General features: G+C 45.7%; 1 protein-coding gene across 1 annotated transcript in view; it reads left to right on the top strand.

Annotated features, from left to right (window-relative positions):
- Positions 1-18794, top strand: part of SSH2 (slingshot protein phosphatase 2) — a 97496-nt gene that overhangs the window by 31827 nt on the left and 46875 nt on the right. Inside the window, exon 2 of the mRNA XM_054394493.1 lies at positions 2863-2906. Within this exon, the coding sequence (XP_054250468.1) occupies positions 2863-2906 (44 nt within the window). The remainder of the gene's footprint in view (positions 1-2862; positions 2907-18794) is intronic.

Here is an 18794-nt window from a genome sequence, read left to right as displayed (position 1 = left end):
GCAGGTACTTACTGCTGTCATGCATGCAAGATGGTTAAGCAGTAGTGAACTGCTTGGAAGCTTTGGTGTCTTACTTTTGCAGACTTAAAATGCTGCTGTTACAACCTGTCAGGTCAAAATGCAGAGTGAGCAGCATGGTCCATTGAGCACCTACTACACCTGAGGTGGGAAGCAGCAGAGTCAGAATGTGTGGAGATTTTGGCTGTGTGTGGAGCATGAATTGCCAGGACAGCTGTCCTGTGTCTGGAGCTGTGCACAACAGCCTGGCTCAGGTAGGTCCTGAGCCAGTGTGGTTATTGCAAAAGCTTGAGTAATGGGAAGTGACTCTACAGCACTGGATTCTTCTTTAGCAAGGCCAGTCTTGGGTCTGCATCCCAGAGAGTGTCCTGGAGTGTCCTGCCAGCCACGGAAGGCAGCGGACACTTCATCTCAGGAACAAAGGCTTGTCTCCCTTCTCTGGCAGAGCTCCATGGCTCCATGTGTCATGGCTGCTTTCCATCTGCATATTTGCACCCTTCTGGATGATGCTGCAACTTGTTTTGTGTGGACTGTGGGGTTCTTTGGTGTTTTCATTTTGAAGGGGTCGAGTTGCTGAGCTAATTCTAAGGTATGATGAGCAGAAGGTATTCCTGCCAGCTCTCGCTTGTTGTAGATGATCTGCAGGTTTTAGCTTGAATTTGTGGTTGCAGGTGGCTCCAAGTGAACTGTTCCATAGTGTTGTTCCAGTTCTGTCCTTAGAAACAGAAGACCAGTACCAAGCATGCATTTTCTAGTTATTCTTCTATCTCACAGATTTAGATCATATAAATAAAAGAATGTTCAGCAGGAGTGTCTGCATTTAACTCTGTATTAAAAAGTGAACTGATTAAGAGTTTTGCCTGCAGTAAGCACAGAGAATGCAGTGCAGAAGACTCTCAAGAAAAAACGTGTGTTTATGGTTCTCTTATGGAAACTTAACTGTTCCACTGCTCTCCTTTTCTGAGCTTGACACTTAGGTGTTAGCTCCTGCAGGTTTTGTAAATGTGTCAGTTCTAGAATCTCTCCCTCTCCCATTGCATCCATCCTCTCCTGCCCTGGGAGGCAGGTCGGTACATGCCCTCTTTGGTGGGGCTGAACCAGAGAGTCAGGGACATGCAGTTCCTCCTTATGTCTTACCCACTGGTTCCATTTGGAATTAACATTTATCTTGTTCCCCATCCTTCCCCTAGCCCATGAAATCTCTTACACCCCTCTCCTTAGTTTCTCTCTGTGTGCTGTGGTACATAAAACTGAAAGCAGTGCGTGCATGAGAGAGCATCTTCCAAGTTGCTCTCCTGAAGCAAGCTGAAGAGGGAGAAGAGGATAATTCCCCTTCTCAGAAGAGCTGTACAGTGGCCTCTGGGGTTGGTGTTGGGAGAACATTTTCAGAGCCCTTTGCAGAGGTGTCTGAGCAGTGCTGGGGAGGTGAGCACCGTGTTGGTGTAAGTTGAACTTCATCCTTGTGTGAAGCACCATCACTCTTTGCTGACATTTTGACTTCAGGATTCCAGCTATTCTGCAGGTGTTTGCAGAAAAGCAGCTTTGGACTTTTCCTGCTTTCCTGTTTCAGAAGCACAGTAGATGTGCATCATTTTGTGTTTGCCTTCAGGAGCATCACGAAGTGACCTGTGAGTTGAGGAGCAATGCAGAGAGCGTGAGCATTCACTCTGTTGTAACTGTGACACAACATGTGCCAGCATCTTTGCTTATGAGGGGATGTCTTCATCTTAACCGATGGTGGAATGAGTGGTAGAAGAGGAAGAGAACTGTGCTGGAGCTGTGTAAAAGTTAGATAGAAAAAGCTCTGTAACCAGATAGGAAAAAAAAAAAAAACATTTCAGAGAATTAAGTGTCCATTGCATGACTTCAGTAGTAAAACATTAGCACCCCTGTTGTCCTAGTGGTACAGGTCTCTTGCAACCATCTCCTTGCTGGTTTGTGACCAAAGTATGAAATACCTGATCCTATGCTGAGGTCTTGCTCTTTACTGTGGGTCAGTTCTGTGCCACTCCTGTGCAAATGGTGGGTGCTCACTGAAGAGATCTGCAGGAGGCAAGATCAAAAGCAAGCTAGGAACAAAATTAGCTTTTTCTTCCTTTCTTTGTGCTGAGCTCTGGTTTTCTTAGGGCACCCTGCCCTTAACAAATGCTTGGTATGTTTTAAAATGTGTTTACTCCTGCAGACCTACATGAACATAGTAAATTTTCACTAATAGAACAGAGCCCAAAGCCCATCTCCAGCCAGTACTGTGAAGCTGAATTAATTGCTGAGCTCTCTCTGCTGAGGTATTGCTTTGGGCTATGGTAGGTAGGCCTAGTAAAATTCCACAGCACGTTTGACATTCTGCATATTAATTTTGAATTTAAAACAGCACAGTTTGTCAAAATCTTACTTTCTAGTCTATCTGCACTCACCCAGTCCTATGTGGCAGGTTTATTACTTGCTGGTTTTGTGGATTCTTACACATGATTGCTGACACTGGACTACGAATTAATGTGATCTATAGGAAGGTAATAAAACAGCCTGAGGGGTTTTTTTTGCTAAGAAGTAAACTGTGAGTTTGGCTCTTGGCCTGCCTTGTTTGGCAGGGGTCAGTGGAAGTCCATTCAAAAGCATGCTGAATCCTGCAGGGGCAAAAATTCTTGTGATGCTGTTTTTCAGTGCTCTGACAGAGAACCTGAAGTGACAGCTGGGCAGAAAGTGAGTTCCTCTCTAGTGACAGCTACATGCAGAAGCACTGAAAGTTTCCTTCGCCTTCCCCAATCAAACCAGTGAAATGCAAGTCTTTGGATCCTGCATATATTAAAGCATATTAACTTTGTTTCTCCTTTCCTATGTATGCAGGAGGCAGACAGTGGGGAAGAAGAATGCCGGTCCCAGCCCAGAAGGTAAGATTGTCACTTGAGGCTTGCAAGAGTCCTCAAGGATACCTTTCTGTGTGAAATGTTCCACAGGGGATTTTGCTGTGGTTCTGGCATGTTCTGCAAACGCATCATTTTCTGCCTATTGTTAAGGGTGCACAACTGTCTCTGTGTCCCTGACCAAAAAATACATTTATCTATGGTATAAATGCAGCTCCCAGTCAGAGGATTGCTGCAGCAGGAGACAGAAGTCAGATGACACACTAAAACATATATATGGGGACCAGTTGGCAAAGCTGTCAGTGAGTATATTCTCCAAACTGTTGTTTGCATCCAGGACGGATGCCTGTGGACGTGCTCTGAATAAGATGGTGAAGATTTGCTTCTCTCTGCCTGTGGAGACTTTGCTTGTATCTCAGGAACAAATCCTGGTTGTGTTGTTCCTTAACTGCCTATGTTGTTTTTCAGGATTTGGTCCATCATCAGAATACTCTGAGAGGAATAACCATAGTGCCAAACTCTTGTTCTCTGGTTAAAAAAAATCTATTTTTCCATCAAGGGCTGAACTGGGTTACTCTAGTTAGCAGGAGCATCACAGGAGAGACTTCAGCAGTGATAGTCATCCTCCAGCTGTGTTTCTTCTCTTTGGGATTCATGAAAAGCTGTACTTCTAGAAACTGAAGTACAGGGTGATCCCATGCTATAAGGACATCTGCTGCTTAAAACAGCATGTTCAGTGGAGGCAGAGATACTTGCTACTGATGCAGGTAGTCAAACATCCGCTCCAAAATTAAGAGAACACTGAGAATTTGCAGAGATTATTTTGTTACTAGTTGGGATTGGTTTTCTTGAAGATATTCATCTTTTGTAAATGCTGATTTCAGTTGCTTCAGGAAGAAACCTCTTTTGACAAATGCTTATCCCTACAAAACCAAGCAAACATTGAACATCAGCTGATTGAATGGAGAGAACTATTAATGGTGGTGTTCTAATGTAGCTGTGGTCTTAAAAGTAGACTTCTTGAAGGCTTGTAAGCTTTGTCTCCTATCCTCTAAGCCACCAAAAGAATTATTTCATCTAAACTTAATAAAAGCAAGAACTGTGTATACTGGGTAGCCTCTCCAGCAGCAGGAGCACTCTCTTGGCTTAAAATGTTACAGTCAAATTTTATGAAAGGCATAAGATTGCCTCCAGAGGGAGTGAAGGGGAAGTGAAGGGGAACAGTTCTCCCTTTATGAGTTCTTTGGCTATTGCACTTCTTTACTTAATGTTGTTTGTGTGAGTAGGTAACAACAGAAGCCATAATTTCTGGTATTTAAAAGGCTTGAACAAGACTTGGGCTTTGGGTTTGGGGCCAACCTGGATGTACCTGCAAAAGAAAAAGCTGCCCTGATTGCACATCCCCATGATTTCAGTGGAGTACTGTGATCGTGTGGCCTGAGGAGGGTGACTGGTTGGTTTCCTTCAGTCTTCTACCCTTGAATGATGATTTAAAAATTGCTGTTTCTTCATTTTACAGCTTTCATGACTGAGAGGAAAGTTGGAAAGCTCAATTCCCAAAGGCTCAACCTGAACTCAGCTAAACTCCGATTTTTAATTTCACTCTTAGCCTTCCAGCAGTCACAAGATCAACTCATGACTTGATCTCAGTATACATAATGGATTGGAGGGGCTGAAGGTATTTAATTGTTGTGGGCCCTTAGCAACAATTTTAGGTTAGGTTTGAAAGGAGTGGGTTTTAATATAGTTTAAATAACTTCCTGGGGTAGGAAATGACAACCTGCTGTTGATGTGGTGATCTGAACTCAGTGACTCCTGTCGCTGGGGTCAGAAAGCTAAATGAAACCAAGATCCTTATTGGGGAAAACAAGGGGATGGCTGTTAAATGTGTTTGATTATAGTAGGGTAAAAATAACACAGTCAAACATGGTAAGTAGTCAACCTGGAGTCCTGCTGTGGAAGAGCAGCAGATGTCTATAAACAACTTTTGAATGTATCTAATCCCCAGTTTTCAAGGGAATATAGTAAGTAGTAGCTGTTTAAAATCCAGGCAGTAAAAAGGCAATGGACTGACTTAGGCTCTAAAACCAAAACTCTTTTATCAGCTGCAACTGTCACCAACATTGCAGCAGCCTGACATTCCTAGCTGTCTGCCTGGGCAAGGCCAGGCTGGTGAAGTTCTCCTGAGGCATCATTCAGGTGACCTGGCTCTAGCTACAGCCAGTGTTTGGGGTGGGATTTTTGGTCTTTGTAAAGTATTTTGGCAAGGAGTCTTTTTGTCTCCTGCAGCCATCTAAAATTTGCTTAAACACTACCTCGGGGTAGCATGGTTTGCATCAGGCGTGCCCAAACTCATCCCTTTAACTGGACAGTGAATGCAAGAGCACTGCTGTGGCTGAAAAGCCTGTTTGGGTTAATAAAACAACAACAATATTTAATAAGTAAGATGTTAGTGCATAGAGAGGTTAATACTTGCAATGGAATTAGCTTAAGACCTAAGCAAAGGCACATAGACATGTCTTGAAGATCACCAAGCTCAGCCTTCATTTTCACCCTTCTGAGACCTCATGTCTGTAAAGTCTCAGAACTGCTGCCTCAAAAGAGATAAACGTTCCACTTTGATCAAGCTCAGCAGCATTGCTAGTCTGTGGCTAGTGATTTCTAGATAGTTTCTTGTTATCTTTCCTGACTGATGAGATATGGGATATATTGAGGTGAAGTGGAACATGCAGAAAAGACAGGCAGTAGGACAGCAGGAGTGACTAGAGCTTGTTAAACAGAGGCTATGAAGGCAACCAGGCTAAAATGTCCTCCAAAGAGGCAGATAAATGAGTTTCAAACAGGAGCTTAGACATAGAATTGTAGAATTGTTAGGGTTAGAAGGGACCTCAAGGATCATCTAGTTCCAACCCCCCTGCCATGGGCAGACATCTCACACTAGATCAGGTTGCTCAGAGCCACATCCAGCCTGGCCTTAAAAACCTCCAGGAATGAGGCTTCCACCACCTCCCTGGGCAACCTGTTCCAGTGTCTCACCACCCAATCTGAATCCACCCACTTCTAGTTTTACTCCATTCCCCCCAGTCCTATCACTACCTGACATCCTAAAAAGTCCCTCCCCAGCTTTCTTGTACGCCCCCTTAAGATACTGGAAGGCCACAATAAGGTCTTCTCAGAGCCTTCTCCTCTCCAGATATGTAGCTAAGTACATCAAGATTATCATACCTAAAACAAATAATGTGTCTGGCTGCTGACCTGCTCTTTGAGATCTAAGACCACAGAAGACTGATTGCATAGACTCAAGCTCAGAGACAAGGGAGAGAAGTGTGTGAAAATGTTGTTTAAGCTTACACCTGCTCTACAGAGCAGTCAAACGACACAAGTCTGCACTCGCTGCGAGACTGCTTCTGCCAGCACCATCACACAGCCAGGAGGTTTCAGCTTTCTGAATTAGCAGAATCTGCTGAAAACTTTTCTCCAAAAGATGGAGATGTGCAGAAAGAAAGAGAGAGAGCTCACCTGTGCTTGGCAGTTATCTTTGGAAGATGCTTGAAACTGTATTTTCTGGCAAATTTGGTTGTACTGATGCAAAGAGGAATGGTTTATGTCCCTGCCTGAGGAAAGTACTTGGGTGCAGTGAACACAGATCTAATTTTCTGTAAAAGTTTCTAGGTGTTGCTAAAAACCCCAGCAAATGAATGCTGCAAATGCCTGAAACTCACCAAATAGCTGCAAACCAGCTTGGCTTCTGGAATTAGGTTTTTTATCTTCACATCCAAGCCCTGCTGTGGGGGAAGCCCCAGAGGATCTTTGCACCCTGCCATAGCTGTGACCATTCTTGCAGTTTATAGGTGAGATCCCTGACCTCTGATGTGGGTCCATGGTCCTGCTTTGGCATCCCTGATGGGGCCACTCCTTGTCATGTGTCTTAACTGTTGGCTAACAGGACTAAGAGTATTGCATAGGCAGGTGTCCTGAACAATCTATTTATTATCTTCATACCTACCTCCTAGGCATTTTTATTAGGCTGCTTGGAGTCTGGACAGCTAGCTGGCCTGCAGATCTCCCCTTCTGCCCCCAGACATGCTACTGCCATGCTGAATGCTCTCTTAATGGAGCATCTGTGTTAGCAATCTCTTCGCATCCTCCTGATGTTGTTAAAACCCATCTAAAATGCATGTATTGAGCTTTGAGTTGTGTTTATACCAACTGACACCCAGGTTTTGTGTGCTCTGTGCCCAAGTTACAAGGGTTCAGCATCTTTGTTTTGCTGACAACATCTCCAGGGCCTGGGGCAGCAGCAGTGCTGCAGTCTGTGTTTGCAGTCAGGATCCGCCAGTTGCTTTTTGGGTTTATGTTTTAAATGGGGCCTCTATTTCCACACTATTCCACTGCTGTGGATTTACCACCTCTGTGGGCCTTGAAACAGCTCTGCCTGCTCAAATGCAGCATTTTAAGGCTGCATGGTAACTGCTGCCTATAAAACTGGGCAAGCTGCATTGCTGATCAAGGCTGCTGGGGACTTCAGAGGAATTCTTTGAACTTCTGTGTCCTGGCACTTGTCACACTCAAGTCCATTTGCTTAGGCAAAGATGAGGAGCCAGTCAATTCCTTCAGGTGCCACAGAAAGTGATTAGGTCCTGCTCAAAACCCAAGGTTTGTTATCTGAAAATGTTCTCCAGAAGTGTTTGTCTCTTAAGGTGGGGGCAGGAGAGTAATGTTAAATAAGAATAAAATAATAAAAACACCCAACACCTTTTGCAGCCTAAATACCCTTGCCTTCTGGTTTGTTTTCTTTAGTCAAAATAGTTCCTTCCAGGAGTGATCTGGAAAGGAAAGCAAATCAGATTATTGCCATGATAACACTTGGATGTGCCAAGATGCTTCACAGTTTCAAGCTGTGAGTAAATACCTTTGTTTTAGGAGTGGAAGACCACAGTCTGATGCAGGAGCTTATGGTTTGTAACAGTATAAATGTTGCTTCTTTACTACTAGGTGGAATTGGTGTGTATGTTTCCTTGTATAGAGCAACAGCTCAAAAACTGGAGGCCAACTTGTTTGATTTTTAAACCAAGACCCATTGTGAGCTTCTCTCTACCTCACTGTAAACTTCTCTCTACATATTGCAGATACCTGCTGCTCCCTGGGGGAGAGAGGGGAGAGATTCTGAGATACCCAACTGACTGCACTTCAGCAGCCTCAGTTACAGTCCATGCTGTGACTTTTGGGGATGCATATCATCACCATTTGGTGCTTCTGTGGTGGGCTCCTGTCACTTCTGCTTATCCTTAAAGCCTATCTGGTGTTACAAGAGATCCTGTCAAAAACCATGTGCTGTGAGTTCTAGCAGCTAACCCTTCCTTGTGCTTCCTCTGCTTGCTGCTGCAGCTGCCAAGTATTTGCTTTGTTGGTATTTGAACAGTAGCTGGATCTTCTAATGGATGTGCAAGACAGTTTGTTAACTCCAGATCTTGAGTAAGAGGGGACTGTGTGTGTGGTGTACAGGAAAGCTTGTGTTTATCCATGCTGGAGATTACTAAGCTCTTGTAGAATGAACCTTATCTTTAGAATGTGTTTCCTGAATCCATCTTTCTGTCTTTCCTTTCAGTGACAGCTTAGCCTCTCTGTGGCAGCTGCTTGTGGAGAATGTAATACTGAGATAAAGAATGGTTCTGTTAACCACCCAGCTCTGCTGACCACCAGAAAAAGTTCTGTGAGCTGTGCATCACAATTCATTAAAGCGGGTCTGTGGTCTTCACTTCCTAACACCACCAAACTGTGAGCAAAGGTGTAACACTTGAGTAAAATTTGGGTTTATTAGATCAGTAACAGCTATCTGCAGGGCTGGTTCACTGCAAGGTCTGTGTCGACAGTTGCAACATGTTCAGTCCAGTCCGATTACATACCTGTGGATCACGATAATGTGTAAGATGACTTCAGGTGTGATCTTCAGGCTGAAGGATCAAGCATACTAAGGACATTGCATTACCAAATTACCAGGTGTAAACATCATGCTGCAGCAGGGAGCTCACTCAAAACACAAATGCTTATGGAAAGTTTCTCTTAATTTGTCATTCTAAGTGTGTGAACAGAGGAGAATGAGGAACTAGGCAAAGACAAACTGGGAAGTGAAAAGAGTGAAGGTGGGTCAGACCCTTCAGCTACCAAAAGGGTCTGCTTGGCACAGAGCAAGCCCAGAACAGCTGCCCCCATGCACTTGTGCTTCTTCAGAGGTGCTGTAAGGATTCCATACATGCTTGTGTGTCCTGCTGAGCATGAACCAGGTGCTCTAAGCTAGAGGAATCTAAGTCAAGGAAAGATACCAGTTGTAAACAGAAAGGGAGACTCAAAATAGCCATTCTGGTCCCTTGCCTGGTAGGGCACCTTCACAAGACTTCAAAGTTAAACATGAATCCTCAGGGTTTCAGCTTTGTGTGGATTTCAAGCACTTAAATGTATTTTGAGAATCTGGGCCAGGGTTTCTGGACTTATTGCCGTTCAGGTCTTTAGTATCTCTGCATCAAAAGCATTCTTTATAAAATTAGGGGGGATGTTTTTGACAGTTCAGATGATTTAGATCTTCCTTTTCCATAAGACACTGAAATAACACATTACTTATTTTATCATCTCAGTCATGTCATTCAGGCATGGTTCTCCCTTGCTGGACTGAGAGCAGTGTTGTGTTTGCAAGGGTCTGGCTTAACTTTTTAGTTGCAATGTAGATGTTTTCCATAGGAGAGTGTTTTGCTGTGCAAATAGGTGCATTTTAGGGTTTTTTGCATCCAAAGAACCTCAAAGCTCCTCTTGAACTGTTTGAATGCACTTGGAAGGCAGCTCTCCAGAAAGAAGGAAGAGAAGGTGTTTCAGCAAAAGGTTTCAGCATTAGTGTTGCTTGATGAGAGACCAGAGCTGTAGACATTTCTTCTTGTGTCCCTTCTCCCACCCCTGCTAGCCTGGTGGCACTGCTCAGGTCCCTTCATGTCCCTTCAGTCTTCTTTGCTCCTGCCTCAGTGAAAGGGCTGTAATTGAGCATTGACCTCTCTGTATCACACCCTCTAAGATTTAATGATAACTAAACTATAGAATGATTGGGTGTGGAGGGTAAGGGAAAGGTTTAATGAAGTGATAATATTGCAAAATAGGTGTTGAATTCTCAACTGAAAAGCCTAATCATTATCATGATGGGCAGCTGACCAAATGGGCTTTCAAAGGAGGGTTTTGCTCTTTCTGTGATGTGTATCACCCTACCCCTCTGCCTGTTTGATTTCTTTGCTCAGGAACTGGAAACAGAAATACTCTTTGACAGCTTAAATAACCAAATTTAGAATGTGGCTTCCTGTTCTGACTGGTTCTTCAGGATTCAAGTACAGTTTTGCGTGCTTTCCCTGTTCCTGCCTCCCCCTTCTTTTTTTGTTGTTTTGTTTTAAGTAGATACGGGCTCCTTTATAATTACTTTGCTGAATTTCCCTTACTGTGCCTACAAAGCTGGTGTGTGCAAGCACTGCCTTGGTGGGTGGTATGCTCTTACTCACTGGGCAAGCTTTGTTTCTTTGCTCTATCTCATTTTGCCCTGCATGCATTGGCTTGTTTATGATCACTGCTACTGAAATGGCTTCATGTTTTCCTGCTAAATTGGACTACATGATGCAGTAGGCTTTGTGTCCCATGCTAAAAATGCCAGAAGACTTCTGAGAGACCAACTTCTGAGATGAGGAGACAGCAGCTAGAGATGGAACGCAGGCAGTGCTGTTCTCAACAGATTGGACTCTACCTGTTTACAGGTTTGCTGCACTAATTTAAAGCTCTCCTCAGATAAGTCATCTGTTTGGGCTGTTAATCCACTCAGACTCATCTATAGACTCTGCTCATTGCTGAAAACCATGTCCTCACAGCAGCAGGATGAATAGGATGAACAGGACTTGTAGTAATAGGACGAAGGAATGGATTGAAACTTGAGGACAGGAGATTTAGATTGGATATTAGGAAAAAATTCTTTACACTGAGGGTGGTGAGACGCTGGTGCAGGTTGCCCAGGGAAGCCTTGGATGACCCCTCCCTAGAGGCGTTCAAGGCCAGGTTTGAGCAGCCTGGTCTAGTGGAAGGTGTCTCTGCCAATACAAGGAGAGTTTGGAACTAGGTCCCTTCCAACCCAAACCATTCTGTGACTCTGTGAATTAACTGACGTCCCAGCAAAACAAAGCAGGGCTGTCAGCTGGAGCATGGCACCGTATTCTCCAAAGCTACCTCGTAGGACCCTTTTTCCCTATCACACCAGCTGCTGGCACAGCTTCTTTGTGGGGAAAGACTGAGTGTGGCTGCCGGTGAGAAAAACAAAGCACTTGGCCCCACCTCTGTAGAAGACGGAAATGAACTCTCTCGCTGCGCGGCGGCGGTGCCTGCGCTCCCTGCAGCGCTCGGCCGTGGGCAGCGCCGCGGCGTTCGCAGAGCTCTCTGACTTTTCCCGAGCGGCAGCGGAAGCAGCTGCCCCGCAGCACACAACAAACTTTCCATGTGTGCAGCGATGCAGCTGAGCAACTGCCGTCGCTCTGTGGGGAGAGGATGTGGTGGTGAGGGGGAGGTTTGTTTGCCTAATGCAGCAGCTACACAAGCTTTCTCATAACCTCCTGAAAACGCGGCTCCGGGTTCTGCACTGCAGATGCTGATAGGCTGAAGCCAAAGCTCCTACACCTCACAGCACCCCACTCTTCCCTTTGCATTGAACATGACTGATGTTGCAGCTGTAGTACCTTCCCCAGGTTTATGCTGTTGTGTTGGAGGAAGAGAAGAACATTCCTTGCTTTTGCAAAGAGTACTGGGACTTCGGGGCAAATGGACTTAAAATAATACCCAACTGAAAAAAGTTTCTAGAAAGACTATGGCCATCTTCTTTTGAACACCTGGAGATGTTAAAAAAGTGTAGACACAGATTCATGCAATGGTTTGGGTTGGGAGGGACCTTGAAGATCATCTAGTTCCAATCCTCCTGCCATTGGCAGGGACACCTTCCACTAGACCAGGTTGCTCAAGGCCTCATCCAGCCTGGCCTCGAACACTTCCAGGGAAGAGGCATCCATGACCTCCCTGGGCAACCTGTTCCAGTGTCTCATGACCCTCACTGTAAAGAATTTCTTTCTAATCTCCAGTCTAAATCTGCTCTCCTTAAGCTTCAGTCCATTCCCTCTCATTCTATCACTACAAGCCCTTCCAAAAAGTCCCTTCCTGGTTTTCTCATAAGCCCCCTTCATGTACTGGAAGGCTGCTATGGCACTCGAGCTATGTGGCACTCAGGACTTGATATAGAGGGTGTGATGGTGTTGGGTTGATGGTTGGACTTGATGATCTTAGATGTCTTTTCCAACCCTGATGATTCTATGATTCTGTGATTCATTAAGGCTCTTCAAAAGGAGAGAAGTAAAAGAACCAGACAAATGCTTGCTGGCAGACATAATTCTGAAATGAAAAGAGCTCACTGGGACTCAGTGTAGGTTAAGAATTGAACAAGCCTGATAAGACATTTCATGCTTCAGATTTAATCATCTTAGAATGTGAACAGACACTCAGCAAACCCCTGTGGGATAGGAGTGGGTGGAATATGGTGACACCCACACCTTTGTGTGGTCTGACAAGAAGCAGCAATTCAGCCTTAAGCTGTTGATCTTGGATGGAAATATTAGCTTGATTAACGCCCTCTTTGCATGTGACTATGTGTACTGACAGGACTCCCTGTCCAGCCCTGAGCCTGCTTTCTGCAAATGTCAAATCTGTGCATGCTAATGCAAAACCTGACTAGGGTGCTTCATGCATTTTTTACTGTTGACCTGTGTTCCCAAGCCTCACCTGTACAAGGAGAATCCCATTTGCAAGCTGCTAGCCCCGTGTAGGACACAGAATTACTCTGTTACATCACTGCAGGATCAAAATGTGTTAAGATGCTCAAGGAAAGTAAGGCAGCTGAAGCTGCTGGTGCAAGCTGCTGTGACAGTGTAGCTTTGAGATAGAGACAGTGGGAGAGATGATGATTGCATGAATAAACCCTGTATTTTCAGCCTTCTTATCTGCCAGACAGAATACTGCAGGTCAATACAAGAGATTGGTGCAAGCATGTTCTCCTTCCACCCCCTTTAAACTTTTCTTGAGGCAGCTCTGGCGGGTATTCCCTCTGTTCCCTCCTCCTGAAGCACCTGGCCAGATGACCTTAGCACTCTTCTTTGTAGGTTTTTTTCCATAACTGGTTCTAGCTGCTGGAGTAGCTGCCTCAGCTAGCTTTTAAAGGTTTTGGGATGGGTTTCTTTACAATGTCTTGCCTGATGTACATAATCATAGTTTATTAGTCTGTGTGGTCAAAGGTTAAATAAAATCCTGGGTCGTTTTGATCTGAGTGCAGATGCGGTAGTGTTCACTGCTGGCCTCTGCAGCAGGCATCATAGCCCTGCCAATCCTGTGACCTCCTGGAGAGCACAGAATGCTGACCAACAACTCGGACAGGCCATGCCCTTTTCCCCTGCAGCCACGTGTAATTTCATGTGCTGGGCTGGGAAGCACTTGAGACCCCAGCCAGGTTTATTTACGTCTTGTCAGCCAGTGATGAATGGTGTGCTCACATGCTCTATTGCAGCTACCTGTCATCACTGCAATTTTGTGCACTTTAAGTTCTTTATGTATTTGTCCCAGCAGAGTGCACCTGCTTCCAGCAAGGAGCAGTTTCTTGGCTGTCTTGTGACCTGCTGCCTTCAGCTCCCATCTTGTGCATCCCCCTTAAAGTCCCTTTTCTCTGCCTTCTCCTTGCTCCTGCATGTTGAGAGATCAGGTTTTTGGCTCAATAACTTCTGCTCAAGTCTAAATGTAGGCTTCAACTCTGACAAAGAAATAGGGTCCTTCTTCAAGCCTGATATTAAAAAGACGACCATGAAAAGACATGCTGTACCAAGGGACAGTGGGAACCAAACTGTTAATCTCACCAACATGTAGCCTGAAGGCAGTGTCAGCCTCAGGCAGGTATTTCAATCTTAATGATAACACATCCAGGGTCAAACACCTTTTTATTAGTGTAGATTTCAATAATGGGCTTATTTGAGGATTTCTTACTCCTGTTTTCTAGAGGTTGAAAAAGAAAATAGCTGGGATATCTCTGTGATTGGTTGGTCTCCAGGCATATGGAGATACCGTGCATGATTGTCCCAATCCAGGACTAACTCATTTACAAATCTGTTATCTGTATGTTATGAGTAGCTGCTTTAAGAATATTGCTTGTAGCTAATCACTGCATTTGTTTTTAGCAGTTTTTAAGGGCTTGCCTTGGTGATGTCAGATTTCTTACGTGCAGCTAACATCTGTCTGGATGGTATCTAAGTGCATTTAGTCTGCAGTGCTTGAATAAAGCCCTTAAGTTATTAATTAGAACAGAACAGAAGTTTTGAGTTTGTTTTTCAGTCTATGAATGTGTGGTATGTGTTACTACTGAGTGTGAGGTTCTTGCCAGTCTCCTGACCTCTGGAAGGATTGAGTTACCCTCCATTTCTCTAATGTCCTGATTTTTCCATTGCTTCTTGCAACTAACTTCATTCCTGCCTAACAAAATGATTTGTTTTGGCACTGCAGCAAGCTGGCACTGCATTTTCTTTACAGCTGTGAGGAGCCATTACTAGAGATGTGTTTTTGGCTTTGGAAGATGGCACTGACGAAATTCATGCGACCAACCCATTTCGCTATTCTAGCAAAACCTGCAGGACTACAAATTCTGCTATTTTGTCCTTTTCTCAGCGAGTCCCTGAAGTGGGGATGGTTGAGACCTTTCAGATAAGTGTCTTTCTTGCTCTGAGGAAGCAAGATGGAATGGACCAAGCTGCTCCCCACAACTCCCCCAGTGCAAAACTGTGTAAAAAGCTTCACTTGTGCTGCAATGTCTGAATTCCCAGCAGGCAGAGGACAAGATTTTTGTTCTAACAAACTTCCTTTCTTCCTTGTCTCTTGAGGGACGGTGGAGCTAAAGATTAAATAGCACTGAAAGGCAGCTGCTTCTCCTCTCCTTGGCAGAAAGTGACTTGTCAAGTCTCTGCAGAGGAAAGTTATTGCCAAGAACTATTTCCCTGCCACCACCTCCCTCTCCTGCAGGAGAGAAATTTAAGGTCGTTTTCTGAGCACCCAATTCTTCTGCAAGAACATCTTTTGATGTGCTGCTTCAAACCCCGGGTTGCAGCGTTCCCCAGTTTTTCTGGTCTAGATTTGGGGTTGAAAAGAGGGGGGAAAAATTAAACCGGTGCACGCGTGTCGTGTTTCACCCCTTCCCACCCACGCACCCTCCCTCCACAGAGAACCGGCGATCAGCCCCCAGCCTCTGTCCCTACACAGTCCCCGCACCGCCACGTGCGACCGGGGGCGGATCCTGCCCGGTCCCGCCCCGCCACCGGGGCCGCTCCTGCGCAGTGGGCGGGGGGTGGTGGGAGCGCGGCGGGCCGCGGGGCAGAGCGGCGGAGGCAGCGGCGGGGTTGTGTTCCCCGATGCCGCGGGGCAGGGAGGCCGCCTCGGCGGGCAGCCGACATGATCCCCTACTTCTCCGACAACGCCGTGATCTCCCAGCGCGCTATCGCCCAGCTGTGAGTACCGGCACCGACTGGCACCCATCTCCCCTCCCGGTGTGCCGGGCAGGGCTGCCCGGGTTGCACCTTCCGTGCGCCCGGTACTTCGCTCAGCTGCACGCTGCCTTCGGGCGAACTTTGCCGGCGGCCGGGGAAAGTTTGCCCGGGAGTTTGGCGGTGGAAGCGAGGCTGCCAGCTTCTCCGTTACCGCCGGTTTACCGAGCGGTTTCATAGCATTATACAGTAGCTGGTTCAGAGGAACTCGGAGTTCTGCGTTCTCTCCTCCCCGTGCGGGACCCCTCTGTCCGATGTAGGGACCCTAGAGGGTGGTGCGGGACCCCCATGCCCAATGCAGGGACCCCCGAGCGTTATGTAGAACTCTCGTACTAAGTGCAAGACCCCCGGCGGTGGTGTGAGACCCTCTGGGCGGTCTGGGACCCCCATGCCCGATACAGGGACCCCCGGGGCGGTGCGGGTTCGGGCTGCAACGCTCCCCTCGCCCCCCCCCCACTACAATTCCAGATGGTGACAGTTTGCTGCGAGTGTCCTGTGGCCATGTACCTTGTCCCTCAGCTTCAGGTGGAGATTAGTGCCTTTATTTGAGCGTTTGGGTTGGCTTAGCACGAGGTGGCTGATAGGGGCTGCGGGTTTGGGGTTGGGTTGGGGGGTAGTGGTTTCTTTTTCAGGTCGGTGCAGTAGCAGCATGATTGAGACCTGACACTCAGGACCTGCTGGTCATGAGGGAGAGACATGAGCTGGTGCCAGTTTTTAAGTACTGTCAGTCTTGGGCAGCTTTAAAGTGCAGAATGAGTGTCTGTGTGCCCCGGCTTAAGCCGCTTGAAAAATCAGTCTCTGCAGCTGCACCCCCCACCCCCTTTGAAATGCAGATACAAATGATCATTTCATTTGGAGACAATTAGGAGTGACTGCATGAGTTGTGGGGTTTGGCTGGGGGGATTAAGGAGGGAAATGGCTGCTATGGGGTGGAAGATAAGGCTTGTAGAGAGATAGTCCCTGTGGTCTAATCATGCCTGATATTTCTTTAAAGAAGCCACCAGCTGTTTTATCTCTTGGAAGCATCATGAAAGGCTTTGAGATAGTAGGATAAAGTGCTAGGTCCCACCTGGAACTCTGTTCTTGTCGTAAGAAACCGAGTTGGCTTGCACATACGAGGTCTTGAGCAGATCTCACTGCTTTTGCTTGGTTTAGAGTAAGTTCCTGGACTCTGTGGCCTCCTTTTTGAGTGTTAGCGATCACTGCTGCGGTTGATAATCAGTTAAGTATCTCTGAGCCTTTTATGCTCAACTCAAAGTGCTTCTAATTAGTCATTCTTTTCTGCTTGTGTTGACTGTAAACCCGAGGGCTCTGCCTGTGGTTGCTGATAGTGTGGATTTAACAGTGATACACCTGAACTGTTCCGTGGGAGCAAGGAGGCAAACTGAGTATGCCCTAGGCTTTGGGAAGCAGCACTGATTCCGGAATTGTGGAGAAAACCCCAACCTACATCAGGATGAAGCATTTACTTACAGCTCACAACGATTTGCCAAGCTATTAGGTAGTAGCTAGGTAACAATTTAAGTGCTTCTCAGATGTTTGTTTTATATACTGCTCAAACACTTCACTCACAGTCTGAGACCAGGACGGAAAGGGATCAAAAGAAAGGGGAAATGCTGCTGTCTCTGCCCCCTCAGTCACGTGTAACCCTGGGGGTTTATATCTAGGAGTAGTTTAAATGGCCACTCAGTTGGAAGGACCACCCTTTCCTTTTCTGGGGAGAGAGATAAGTGAGTTATCAGAGGAGCTTATGCTGTCCTTTGCCTCCTGGAAGGAAAGATTAATAAGCATGAGAATGACAGAGCTTTTGGCCCACGCATCAATGCTCACACCAGGCTCAGTACTGGATTAATATTTTGATAGCTTTCTCAATCAGGTCGGTGCTGTGGCTTTCAGGCTGGCATAATAAAAGACCTGCTTTAAACTTTATACTCTTTTGTGAACTTGCAATTAAGTTTAGAAAGGCTGGTTAATGTTGGATGTCCTTATTTCATTGCGGCCAAGACCTGAAAGTCCAAACTTTTGTTGTTTTGCTGTGCTAAAAATGTGTTTTGTGCGGAATGGGGAGGGCAGTAGTGACCCAAACGTTATCAGAAACTTCTGTTTCAGTGTATTCTTTAGTAGATGTATTTGGCTAATCAGCTCTGACTTTCAGAGATCAGCAGAAATTACTCTGGTGTTGACGCTTTTAGTCAGTAATGTAGTCAGCTGGTCTGGGTCTAATTCATTTCAGGTTCACAAGGATTCAAATAATGTCCAAGAGACTTGTGTGTGTCAAAATGCTCAGAATTTGTGGTTGTAACTCATTCCAGAAAGTCTTGCTACTCTCACTGAACCTAGTGGCAATTCCGCTGATTTATTGCTTTATTTGTGCGCAGGATTCAAAATTTACTCTGGTCTACTAAAACTCTAAGGCCAGCTGATGGAAAAAAAAGCAAAGCTTCTGGCAGTCTGCAAATAGCAAAGAGTATAGCAGAAGAATCCTGGAGAAATTGCCATCACTTGATTCTTCCTGCCTGCAGTTGTTTCCTCTGCCTTTAGCCAAGCTTTAGGGATCCCACGTTGTTGGTGCCCCTCAAGTGTTTTTTCCGTGTCCCTGTGATAATGACAGATTCCTCTGTCTCAGCTTTCCTCTTTATCTCAGTAGCAAAGCAGGATTATCCAGCGACCAGCGTGCTCACTTGGGACTTGGGAAGACCCAGCTTTTGCTCTTTACTGCGCCACATCCTTCCTGTGTTACTGTACCAAGTCCCACAAGGCCAGTGTTTAGCAAGGGAGTGGAGCCTGAAAATGCAGATGAATGCCTTGCTTTGGAACCTCAGAACCCAGTTTTGGTCCCTGCACCCTTCTGCCATTTTTCTGCATTTTGTGTGTGTTTTTAAGTACTTCTATTTCTGCCTTGCCTTTTTTTCCTCCTGAGCAGTAGTGAGAGCCCTCCTGGACTCCCACTGAGCCACGTGTTCCAGCACTCTGATTCTGTTTACTACTTCATCCTCGAACACTTGGGGAGCCAGATGGATCTAGACCCATGAATATGCTTGCTGCTTTCCATCCTTCTCATACTTGCTTCATACCAGTCTGTTTTCTATTATAAGATGTTAACTGATAGTGTTTGTAAGTATGTTAAAGTTTGGAGGAAAAAAGGAGGAGCTAAAATAGTTTCTTTAGAATGTTGTGGGTATATCTTGGAGCTCTTAAAAAAAAAATCAGTAATAAACCCCCAAGTTAAACAGAATGGTTGTCAGCAAGAGGTTAAAGGTAGCCCGTAGATGTGCTTGCAGACTTG

Source organism: Indicator indicator, chromosome 30 (genome assembly GCF_027791375.1).
Source record: "Indicator indicator isolate 239-I01 chromosome 30, UM_Iind_1.1, whole genome shotgun sequence".
In the NCBI taxonomy this organism is placed as follows: Eukaryota; Metazoa; Chordata; class Aves; order Piciformes; family Indicatoridae; genus Indicator; species Indicator indicator.
This window is presented reverse-complemented; position numbering and strand designations above follow the sequence as displayed.